This window comes from Nipponia nippon, unplaced genomic scaffold (assembly GCF_047370975.1).
Source record: "Nipponia nippon isolate SJK-2023a ecotype South Korea unplaced genomic scaffold, ASM4737097v1 scaffold_34, whole genome shotgun sequence".
Classification (NCBI taxonomy): Eukaryota; Metazoa; Chordata; class Aves; order Pelecaniformes; family Threskiornithidae; genus Nipponia; species Nipponia nippon.
The window spans coordinates 2,363,487-2,375,959 of record NW_028262352.1 but is presented as its reverse complement, the minus strand read 5'-3'; the positions used below and the strand labels follow the sequence as shown (position 1 = coordinate 2,375,959).

At 47.3% G+C, this 12,473-nt stretch overlaps 1 protein-coding gene across 1 annotated transcript in view; it reads left to right on the top strand.

The window, feature by feature from the left end:
- Positions 1 to 266: 266 nt before the first annotated feature.
- The window catches only part of LOC148054099 (lens epithelium-derived growth factor-like), a 29,432-nt gene continuing 17,225 nt past the window's right edge, over positions 267 to 12,473 (top strand). Inside the window, exons 1-3 of the mRNA XM_087770922.1 lie at positions 267 to 345; positions 1,047 to 1,142; positions 1,524 to 1,586. Of these exons, the coding sequence (XP_087627048.1) occupies positions 1,092 to 1,142; positions 1,524 to 1,586 (114 nt within the window). The 5' untranslated portion in view covers positions 267 to 345; positions 1,047 to 1,091. The remainder of the gene's footprint in view (positions 346 to 1,046; positions 1,143 to 1,523; positions 1,587 to 12,473) is intronic.

Below are 12,473 nucleotides of genomic sequence, written 5' to 3'. Positions count from 1 at the left end.
CTCTTTCTCTTTCTCTTTCTCTTTCTCTTTCTCTTTCTCTTTCTTTCTCTTTCTCTCTCTCTTTCTCTCTCTCTCCCTCTCCCTCTCCCTCTCCCTCTCCCTCTCCCTCTCCCTCTCCCTCTCCCTCTCTCTCCTGCTCTCTTTCTCTCCCCCTCTCTACCTTTCCTTCTCACGCCTTCCTTACCTACCTGTGCCCCCCCCCCCCCCCGGCACTCTCTGATTATTTTATCTCTTTCTCTCTCGCTATCTTTCACATCCTCTTTCTCCCTATCTTGCAATCTCTTTTTCTCTCTCTTTTGCGCGTGCCCTCTTTCGCTCTCTTTTTCTTTCTCTCACAGGACTAAGGTGATTATTTCCAAGTATTACAAACTCTTGATTGTCAAACTTAGATATATCTCTAAAATAGATCTAAATATATATCTCTCAAAACCAGCTCTTCTAAAGGTTCTTTGTTTTGTTGTTTTTAAAGCATAGCATTGTCAAAATCCAGTTACTGATGATCAGTGTTACCAAATTTTAGCTCATAAACCATTAAATGCCTTGTTTGTAGTCTATTGCATTTTGTTTGTACACCTTTACATTCATATTGTTTGCTTGTTCTGATTCATGACTCTTATCCATATATATAGATAAGCGGTTGTCCAGATGAATTTTTTAGTATTGGTATGAACATTTAGAAGTACTGATATGGAGAAATGTAATGATGTTACCATGAACATAAAATGGAATAAAATAAGTGCTGGTGTAATTTAGTTAGTTAGTTAGTTAGTTAGTTAGTTCTGTCATGGTATGTTGCAATATTTTTGACCCGTTCTGACAACTGTCTGTAAATATGAAAGAAATGTAGAGAGCAAGAGGTACACATATAAAAATGAACATGTTTGTTTGATTTGGGAGTATTGATGTCTATCTAAAGAAGCAATGTGCATATATAGCCATAAACTATTTAAAACAAAAGAGCAAAGCAGTCTGATAGTTTAGTTCCTCTTCTTCACTTCTGTTTTTCTATAAATGAACTAACTCCATGTTAATTTTTCCATTTTCAGTCATCAAGTAAACAGAATAATAATTTACCTACAGAAGACAGAGAGATGGATACTGTCAAAGAAGATGATGTCCCGTTTGAAAAACTCAGTAGCAAAGTACGTGGAATGTTACTCTCTTTAACCTAAAGAAGTTAACTTTAATACTGTGCACTTTGACTTGCAACCGTATCTTCAAATACTTAGAAGCTACAGTTGCTAGCACTGTGACTGTCTCGGGAGTGGTTTAAAATGTAAAGTTTCATATGTATTCAGATATATTTATACCCCTTGTTGAAGCTAATGGGAATTAGAGATATCATCAGAGAGCAAACTTTAACGTAATGATATTTACTAACAGAAAGCATCTTGATGTGATGAAATTTTTTGCCTAAGTCGCATATCAGAAGCTTCAGTTATGTGATTTCCCTGAGAAATTCTTGATCATTTAAACTATATCTTAAGTTTGCTAAGACACTTTATTTTTTCTTATCTTCATAGGATGTGATGAAAACAAATGATATATGCATTCCTAAAGTTGTTAGAAGAGGAAGGAAGAGAAAGGTAACAATATATTTAACTAACTTGTTAGAATCTGGATTGGAAGGTATTTTCTTATGGGATAGTCCGATTTCTTTAATCATAGATTGCGTCGGTTTATAGTGCTTTTACCTTCCCCTGTGCACACCACCCCCACCTCCAATTTGAAAGGGTTGTAGTAACTTCTGTTTTCCCAGAGGCCATTTTGCCACTCTCAATTCTGCGTTTGAACTTGATGCAAAGTAGGGAACTCTCATCTTTTCCTGGTTTAGTGTAAATAAGAAATGTTAAGGAATAAATTGTTGTTAAAACACTAACAAAATAATGTCTTTTGACCCCCCCCCCCCAACATTTCTGTAACCTGTTCATAACACTGAATCAAACACTTGAAATACCGTCCCTTTTCATGAGGCTATGCTTATGTAGTCACATCAATCCGGCATAAATCTGGCTGCCTTCTGAAAGCAGTGGTCCCAGCTGCTTGTGCAAGCATTAATGCTCACAGCAAGCCAGATCGGGGAGTTGATCTAGAATAAAATGGGGTAAAGTCTAATTTTAAGTTGAAGCCATTTCCTGATTCAACTTGCTTGCATTAGTGCTGGCAGCAGAAATGAGTAGGAAGGTATAGCCATGGCCTTAGTGTGCTATGCCATGAATCATTAGCATACTGAATATCAGAAAGATAAAGAAAGATGCAGAATTTGTATGTCCTTATGAGAATTGCTTCTCTTTTTTAAAAAAACAGAATTTAAATAATACCTTATTAAAAATCCAGCCTCCAACCTGGGACACTGAGGAGCCAAAAGATTGTGTGGGTGTTTTGGTTTTTTTTTTAACTTCCCAAAGGGACGAAAACCTCTCAGATGACACTCTGAAAGAGAGATCTCATTCTTGAACTTTTTAAACACTCGACCTTTCTGGTTCCTTGGCCTCAAAATGGCTTCCAGGCCCAAGATTATTTTCTCTGTCAGGCATGTGCAGCTCTGCTCAGATGAAAAAGGTGTTTGAAAACTTCTCCCATAAGTTCTTTAAAATGAATTAAGATTTTTTTTTTTTTTTAAGTCTGAGCCTGACCTTATTCGTATAAAACCGGACTAATTGCATCCATCCCCATGTCAGTGGCATGAGCTAGAACTAGTTTTGATACTTTTGGTACTAACAAGGCTACAAGTATATGTAGTGGACAAAGATGGACAAAGGGGTACATTTTCTTTAATCTTCCTTTTCTGTGCAACGTACCTGTAGTACGTGTGTCAGTCAGGTTTGTCTCTGTATGTTCCTGTTTATGTCTTCTTTGACCAGATACCCTTAAAGGAGCAGACACTCTCCTTCCACATACCCTTACAAAGACATGCAGCTAACTGCCCACACCAATGCAAGTGCTCACAGCCAAGTTCTCTTGTCAACTACACTTGCTGTTTGCAGCCCATTCTTGTGTTTCAAGACAAGAGTTTTGGCTACAAGACAAGAGCTTTGAACTGTGACAAGAATGGGCTGTAGAAGGGAAGTGTGGGCAGGTAGGAGAATTTGGCTGTGAATATTGTGTTGGCATGGGCAGTGTCTGCAGGTCCTTGCACAGTCAAGAGAACAGCTTGTTGATAAAGATGGTTTTTGGCTCGTGAGCGAGGAGAGTGCCCAGAGCTTCAGTCAGAGCGCAACAAGAATTAGCTGCAGAAGGCAGTTGTAGGCAGGAAAGAGAAAATGGCTGTGAGCACTTGTGTTGGTGTGGGCAGTGGCTGTGTGTCCTTTTTAAGTGAGCAGCTGAGATGAGCGCTTAGTGGTAGACACGCGTTTCAGCTGTCAAGCAAGGGGAAGCAAGGTGCTCGACTGCAGTCAGAGTGCAACAGAATGGGCTGTGGAAGGCAAGGCATATGCAGCAAAGAGAAGTTGGCTCTGAGGACTTATGTTGGTGTGGGCAATGGCTGCGTGCCCTTAAGAAGCGCATAGTTCAGATGAGAGCTTAGCAGTAGAAGTGAGTTTTGGCTGGTGTGTGTAGGGAAGCCCAGAGCTTGGGTCGGAGTGTGACAAGAATTTACTGCAAAAGGCATTGTAGGCGCTCAAGAGAATTTGACTGCAAGATTGTGTTGGAGTGGGCAAGGGCTGGCAGGGAAGATAAGGGTTGGGCATGAGAGGGATGGGCTGGTAGGGTAGGGTTTTGGCTTGGAGGAGTTGGTGTGCAGGGTAAGGGTTGGGTTTGGAGTGGTTATCAGGTAGGGTATGGGTTGGGCTTGGAAGAGTTAGTGGGTAGGGTAAGGATTGGTCTTAGAGGGGTTGCTGGTAGGTTATGAGTTGGGGTTGGTGAGCAGGGAAAGGATTGGGCTTGGAGGGGTGGGTGGGTAGGAGAAGGGTTGGAGCTGGAGGGATTGGGTAGAGTACGGATCGGACTTGGAGGGGGATGGTCTTGGAGAGGTTTGGCATGCTTTGAGGGGTTGGGTGTGGAATGCTTAATGGACTTGGGAGGGCTGGGCTTGGAGGGGGTGGTGGGAAGAGTAAGGGTTGGGCTTGGAAGATTTGGGGTTAGGGTAAGGGTTGGGCTATTTGGGTTTGGGCTTGGAGGGTTTGGCGGGCAGGGGTTGGTGGATAGGATAAGGGCTGTACTTGGAAGGGGTGGGGTTGAAGGAGTTGGCGGGCATGGAAAAGGTTGGGCTTGGAGTATTTGGGGTTAGGGAAAGTGTTGGGCTTCGACAGGTTGACAGGCAGGGTAAGGGTTGGGCACTGAGGGGTTGGCAGACAGGGTAAGGGTTAGGCTTGGAGAGGTTGGTGAGCAGGGTAAGGGTTGAGCTTGGAGGTGTTGGCAGCGGGGCTTGGAAGCATTGGGCTTGGAAGGTTTGGCGGTTAGGGGAAGGGTCAGGGTAAGAGGGGTTGGCATTTGGGTTGGGTAAAGTGTTGGAGTTTAAGGAGTTGGGGGGTCAGGCTGAGGGTTGGGCTCAGAGGGGTTGGCAGTTAGGGTAAGTGTTTTGGTTAAAGGGGTGCGGTTAGGGTAGAGCGTTGGTGTTAGCAAGTTTGGTGGTTAGACTAGGCCTTGTGTTTAGAGGGGTTGGGCATTAGGCTGGGGGTTGGGTTTGAGCTCCTTTCAGTTGGGGTTAGAGTGGTTGGATTTTAGGCTAGGTGTATGGGTTGGGCTTGGAGGAATTGGCAGGAAGTGTAAAAGTTGGAGTTGGAGGGGTTGGCTAGGCCTTGGGCTTACAAGGGTTGGTGGTTAGAGATGTTGGCAGTTAGAGGAGTTGGGGTTTAGACTAGAGGTTGGGCTGAGAGGGGGTTGGTGGATAGGGTAAGGTTTGGGCTTAGAGTGCTTGGTACTTAGGGTTAAGGGATGGGCCTGGAGGGGTTGAGCTTAGAGGGGCGAGCAGCTAGGTTTAAGGGCAGGTCTTTGAGGGCTTAACTGTCTGGATATGAGTTGAGCTTGGAGGGCTTGGTGTATAGGGTAGGGGTTGGGATTGGAGGGATGGGTAGACAGGATAAGGGTTGGCTTTGAGGGTTTGGATTTGGAGGGGTTGTCAGGCAGAGTAAGAGTTGGGCTTGAGGGATTTGCTGGCAAGGTAAGAGTTGGGCTTGGAGGGGTTGATGAGTTTAGATGGGTTGGGCTTTGAAGTCCTTCATGGGTAGGGGAAGGGTTGGCAGTTAGGGGATGTGTCAGGGCTTGGAAGAGGTTGGTGGGTAGAGGAAGAGTTGAGGTTGGCTATTAGTGGAAGTTTTGGGCTTGGATGGGTTGGCAGTTGGGGTATGTTTGGGGGTTAAAGGACTTGGAGGTTAGGCTAGGGGTTGGTGGGTAGGGTAAGGGTGGGCTTGGAGGATTTGGGGTTGGGGTGAGGGTTGGGATTGGAGGGGTTAGCGGATAGGGGAAGGGTTGGAGAGATGTATTGGGCATAATTGGCAAGGTTTTGGTAGCAGGGGCAGGCTGCAGGGATGACCTGTGTAGGAGGAGGTCATGGACTGCCCTGTGCTGGTCATAGCCAGTTCCAGACAGCTCAGCAACAGACAAAATGGACTGACTGCGCACCAATACTGAACCACTCAGATGACTTTACAGCGCCTCTGCAAAAACATATTTAAGGGTGGTAAATGCTGAGAAAACAACGCCAGAGCAGGACAACCAGCCCGTGGGGAACCCATGATGGAGCAGTCTGTTGCTGAAGGACTATACCCTGTGGAAAGGATCCACGCTGGAGCAAGGGAAAAGTGTGAGGAAGGAGCGGCAGAGACGAACTGTTACGAACTGACCGCAACCCCCCATTCCCTACCACCCTCCCTGCACTGCTCGTGGGGGCAGGAGGTAGAAGAGTCGGGAACAAAGGAGTGAAGTTGAGTCTGGGAAGAAGTGGGGGGAGGTGTTTTCAGTTTTGTCTTTGTTTCTCACCATCCTACTCTATTTTTAATTGGCAACAGATTAAATTATTTTTCCCCAAGTTGAGTCTGTTTTGCCCATGATGGTAATTGGTGAGTGATCTCCCTGTCCTTCAAAACTAGCTTGAACTAGCTTGCGCTTATAGAATCATAGAATCATAGAATCGTCAAGGTTGGAAAAGACCCTTAAGATCATCGAGTCCAGCCGTTAACCTATCACTGCCAAGTCCATCTATACCATGTCCTCGAGCACCGCATCTATCTGTTCTATAAATACCTCCAGGGATGGCGACTCGGCCACTTCCCTGGGCAGCCTGTTCCAATGCCTGACCACCCTTTCGGTGAAGAAATTTTTCCTAATATCTAATCTAAATCTCCCCGGCACAACTTGAGGCCATTTCCTCTCATCCTGTTGCTTGCTGCCTGGGAGAAGAGACCGACCCCCACCTCACTACAGCCTCCTTTCAGGTAGTTGTAGAGAGCAATAAGGTCTCCCCTCAGCCTCCTCTTCTCCACACTAAACAATCCCAGCTCCCTCAGCCGCTCCTCATAAGACTTGTGCTCTAGACCCTTCACCAACTTCATTGCCCTCCTCTGGACATGCTCCAGCACCTCAATGTCCTTCTTGGAGTGAGGGGCCCAAAAGTGAACACAGTACTCGAGGTGCGGCCTCACCAGTGCCGAGTACAGGGGCACTATCACCTCCCAGGTCCTGCTGGCCACACTATTCCTGATACAGGCCAGGATGCCATTGGCCCTCTTGGCCACCTGAGCACACTGCTGGCTCATGTTCAGCCGGCTGTCAACCAACACCCCCAGGTCCTTTTCCGCCAGACAGCTCTCCAGCCACTCCTCCCCCAGCCTGTAGCGTTGCATGGGGTTGTTGTGACCGAAGTGCAGGACCCGGCACTTAGCCTAATTAATTAGGAGTAGGTAGGGCTATCAAGGCTAAAGTAAGATAATTCTATCCAAAAAGCATATAATGGAAACAAAATATAACCAGCATGGACCATAGAGTCAGAAGGGAGTTGTTGTGGGTTAACCCCAGTAGGCAGCTAAGCACCACACAGCCGCTCACTCACTCCTCACCCCCAGTGGGACAGGGGAAGAGGAAAAGAAGAGTAAAAGCAAGAAAACTCATGGGTTGCGATAAAAATTAATAAGCAAAGGAGAAGTGGAAGAAGAGAGGAAGAAAACAAAACAAGTGATGCAAAGGCAATCACTCACCACCTCCCATGGGTAGACTGATGCCCAGACAGTTCCTGAGCAAAAGATGGCTAACCTACCTAAACCCCTCTCTTCTCCGTTTTATTACTGAGCATGACATTATATAGCATGGAATATCTCTTTGGTTAGTTCGGGTCAGCTGTCCTGGTTGCGTTCCCTCCCAACCTCTTGCGCATCCCTATCTGTTCACTGGGGGGGGGGGGGGCGGGCAGAGTGAGACACAGAGAAGGCCCTGACGCTGTGCAACCAATGTTCAGCAATAGCTAAAACATTGGTGTGTTATCAGCATTGTTTTGGTCACAAATCTAAAACACAGCACCATACAAGCTGCTATGAAGAAAATTAACTCCATCCCAGCCAGACCCAGTACAGGAGCCTTGGGATGCAAGGCCACCTTCATCTAGGTAACTGTATCAGTAATACTGTAATACCATATTAGGCCGAAATTGCCTACGTAACAATGTCGGAAACACCGAATTTGGGTACAGATGTAACAGAACTGGGACCAATGAGGAAAAAGTAATTAGGGGTGGGTTGTTTGTTTGGGACGTGTTTGGGTGGAGAAAAGGAGGTTGCAGGGGTGGTTAAAAGGTGTGTTCAGGAAAAGAAAAATGGGGAATAAGGTATAAAATCAGGCGGAGGACAAAGAACTGAGGGATTTTGCAACGGTAGAAGTGCAGAGGCCTACAGATGGTGGTGAAGCTGACCTGCAGAGCCAAGCTCCCCAGGACACTGGAGGGAACCCCCTTGGACAACCTGCTGGACTCTCCATCAGGCTTATGTCCAGAAGACTTGGTGTGGGAGGATGGAGTAAGAAGGAATAAACTTGTATGGAGGGACAGGCTTGTGCCTTACTACTGAGTGCAGGAGGAAAGGCAATAGAATTGCAACTTAATAGCACTTATGTGTGTGTTTTATAAGTTTTCTTTATAGTAATATAACTGTGTATCAATAATGATACTACTAATAAGCAATGGAATCGCAACTCAATATTACTTGCAGTGATATAATTGTGTACTAATGTTACTAATAATAGTGGTGAGTTTGTTAGCCAGCTAAGGTATTATTAGCTTTTTAAAGGTGTGTTGCTTAATCAGTAAATATAACCATCTTGATCAGCTATGTCTCAAGCCTCCAATCTAAAAGGGGAGAGTCGGACTTAGGGAGGTAACACAGGTCTAGCCTGGCCTGGGCCTGGTTGGGATGATGCCTCTCCAGTGTTTACAAGCCAAGTGGCTTCTGCCAAATGAACATCCCAATTTCTCATATCCCCTTTTCCCCGGGCCTGTAGCATGATTTTCAGGAGTCCATTATGCCATTCTACCTTTCCCAAGGCCTGGGGATAATAGGGAATACGGTATATCCAGTCAATTCCATGTTCAGCTGTTCCTAACTTTATCATTTCATTTTTGAAATGACAGCCATTGTCAGACTCAATTCTTTCAGGTGTACCATGTCTCCACAAAATTTGTTTTTCGAGACCTACTACTGTGCTTTTAGCAGTGACATAGGTCACTGGGTAAGTCTCCAGCCAGTCTGTAGTCATTTCTACCATGGCTAGGACCTATCAATGCCCCCTAGTAGTCCTGCACAAAGGTCCAATGTAGTCTACTTGCAGTCTACTTGCCACGCATCTCCAAATCGGTGCTTTAAATGTCATCTTCCATGCCTCAATATTTTTTGTTGTTTAGTTTTTTCACTAATGCACAAATTTCAGTCCTTTGTTATTTGTATAATAGAATCTTTAGACAAGTCCACCCCTTGGTCTCTTGGCCAGCTATAGGTGACATCTCATCCTATATGTCCTGATGTTTCACGAGCTTCATAGAGCTACAAATAGTTCCCCTTTATGTTCCCAGTCCAGGTCTTTGTTGATTGTGGCAATCTGAGTAGCTTGATCCACTTGATGGTTGCTGATTTGTTCTTCAGTGGCATCTCTTTGGGACATGGGCACTGTGGGACATGGGCTCGAACTCCCTTCATATGCTGCTAGTATCTCTTTTTCAGTCAGGGTGTAGCAGGCCTCAGATCCTCTATGTCCTCATCTCCAAAACCCTAGAGGTCGACCTCGAGTCTCTCCAGGTGCTTTCCGCCAGAGGCTCCAGGTGGAGCCATGCTCCCCGGCTGCGCTGTAAAGCACGTTTCTCACAGCTTGTCCTGTCCGGACTGTCCCAAGGGCTACCGCATGAACAATTTCCTGTTTAATCTGTTCAAAGGCTTGTCCCTGCTCAGGGCCCCATCCAAAACTGTTCTTCTTTCAGGTCACTCGATAGAGAGGGCTCACAATCTGTAACCTGGAATATGCATTCTCCAGAAACCCACAACGCCTAAGAAAGCTTGTGTTTCTTTTTTGTTATCTGGTGGGGACATAGCTGTTATCTTATTGATCACATCCATTGGGATCTGACAATGCCCATCTTGCCATTTTATTCCTAAAAAATGGATCTCCTGTGCAGGTCCCTTGACCTTGCTTTGTTTTACGGCAAAACCAGCTTTCAGAAGGAAACACAAACGCTTCCTCTGCCGTGTTGTGCCACACGATGATGTCATCGATGTATTGCAGGTGTTGAGGGGCTGCACCCTGTTCCAGTGCAGTCTGGATCAGTCCATGGCAAATGGTACGGCTGTGCTTCCACCCCTGGGGCAGTCGATTCCAGGTGTACTGGACACCCCTCCACCACATGAAAGCAAACTGTGGCCTGCACTCTGCTGCCAAAGTGATCGAGGAAAACGCATTGGCAATATCAGTTGAGGCATACCACTTGGCCACCTTTGACTGCAGTTCATATTGAAGTTCTAGCATGTCCGGTATGGCAGCACTCAACGACAGCGTGACTTTGTTCAGGCCACTGTAGTCCACTGTCAGACTCCACCCTCCGTCAGACTTTCGCACTGGCCATATGGGACTATTAAAGGGTGAGCGCATCTTGCTGATCACTCCTTGGTTCTCCAGTCGATGGCAAAAAAACCTCATGGATGGGAACCAGGGAGTCTTGGTTGGTGCGATATTGCTGCCGGTGCGCCGTCATGGTAGCAATCGACACCTGCTGTTCTTCGACCCACAGCAAGCCCACAACGGAGAGATCCTCCAAGAGGCCGTGAAAGGTAGACACCTGTTTAATCTTCTCTGTACCCACGGCAGCTACACCAAAGGCGCACTGGTACCCTTTTGGGTCTTTGAAGTACCCACTCCTGAGGTAGCCTATGCCAAGGATGCACGGAGACTCCAGGCCGGTCACAGTAGGATGCTTCTGCCACTTGTACCCTGTTAGGCTCACCCCAGCCTCCAATGCAGACAACTGTTGGGATCCCCCTGTCACTCCAGAAATCCAGTTGGGTTCTGCCCCCTTGTACCCTGATGGCATTAGGGCACGCTGTGCACTGGTGTCCACCAGAGCCTTATACTCCCGTGGGTCCGACGTGCCAGGCCATCAAATCCATACAGGTCAATAAACCCGATTGTCCCTTTCCTCCACCTGGCCAGAGGCAGGGCCCTTCTATTCCTGGTCAAGTATTCATTACCTGACTCCTGTAACTGCAAACCAGAAGTCCCTTCATTAGGATCAGAAGGAGGATCAGCCCTTCTACTCTGCCTGGGGAATTGCTCAACAGCAACCGGAGCAGTAATCTTCCTGGATGGACCCTTTCCCTTGCAAGCCACTCACCTGATCTTCTAGGTTCGAGGTAGGTGCACTGTCCCACTTCCTCATGTCCTCCCTGTGGTCGCGCAGATAGAACCACAGAGTGGCGTGAGGCGTGCGCCCACAGTACCCTTTTCCTTGAGAAGAGAAAGGCAGGCCAGTCTAGCCACAGTTGGTGCCTCAATGTCTGTCCAATCCATTATCACCAGGGTATTGGCATATCACCTCCACTGCTGCTTATTCCCTCAGGTACTGGATACTTCCCTCAGTGGTGGTCCACTTGCCTCGGTAGTTTACAAGATCTTCCTTGAGGGGATACCTTGCCTTCACGCTCAACAGGAGCTGCCTCCAGAGGCTGTGGATTGTTGCCCCTCTTCCGATTCCTTTGTCGATACTCTGGTCCCTAGTGAAGGATCCCAGCTGCTGGGCTTCCTTGCCCTCTAATTCCTGACTGTTGGCCCCAGTATCCCATCATCGGAGCAACCAGGTGATAATTTGCTCGCCTGGATGACGGCCGAAATCTTTCTGCATATCTCACAGCTCACTCAGGGATAGGGACCGGGTGGTTTCTGACTCGTTTATGATTTCTGTCTCTTCCCCCTCCTGTTCTTGTGACTGCTCTGCTGCAGAACAGGCTGCCTCTTCTGATTTTTCCTCTCCTGCTCCCTCTTAGGAGAAGCTTCTTTCTCCCTCGCTAACCGAGTTGACTTCCCTTTCCATTGTTCCTTCTTGACTATGGGAGCGACAGTTGAGGGTTGGGTCTCTGGTTTAGCCACAGTGTCCGTTTGTATGTCTTCAGATCCAGAGACCCTCTTTGCCCCCTTGAGGGTGCTGAACAGTGGCTCAGTAGGCATAGGCCAGGCCCCAGCACAGTGCGAGAAGTTGTGCCTCTTTGGCATAGCCAGGGCATCCTTTTTTCAAGTGTTCTGTTACTTCATCAGGATTCCGCACTTGTTCGGGAGTGAAGTCCCAGACCATCGGAGCTGAAAACCGCTCTAGCTACCTGCCCATATTCTCCCACGCACCTTGCCACCCATGATCAGACTGCACCGGGGCACATCCCTGTGTGATATTCCTAAATAGTTGGTTAACTTTGCTTTTTCCAGAAAAGCTGGAAACAGATTCTTGACTGTACTAATTTTGGCTGGCATAGAGTTAATTTTCTTCATAGTAGCTTGTATGGGGTTATGCTTTGGATTTGTGCTGAAAACAGTCTTGATAATACAGGGATGTTTTAGTTACTGCTGAGCAGTGCTTACACAGCATCAAGGCCTTTTCTGCTTCTTAATGTATTGGGTTTGCGCGGCAAGGTTTTGGTAGCGGGGGGGGGCGCTACAGGGGTGGCTTCTGTGAGAAGCTGCTAGAAGCTTCCCCTGTGTCCGATAGAGCGAACGCCAGCCGGCTCCAAGATGGACCCGCCGCTGGCCAAGGCCGAGCCAATCAGCGACGGTGGTAGCGTCTCTGCGATAACATATTTAAGAAGGGGGAAAAAACCCCAAACCTGCACAACACCAGAAGCAGTCAGAAGAGAGGAGGGAATATGTGAGAGGAACAGCCCTGCAGACACCAAGGTCAGTGAAGAAGGAGGGAGAGGAGGTGCTCCAGGCGCCGGAGCAGAGATTCCCCTGCAGCCCGTGGTGAAGACCGTGGTGAGGCAGGCTGTCCCCCTGCAGCCCAATGAGGTTAACGGTGGAGCAGA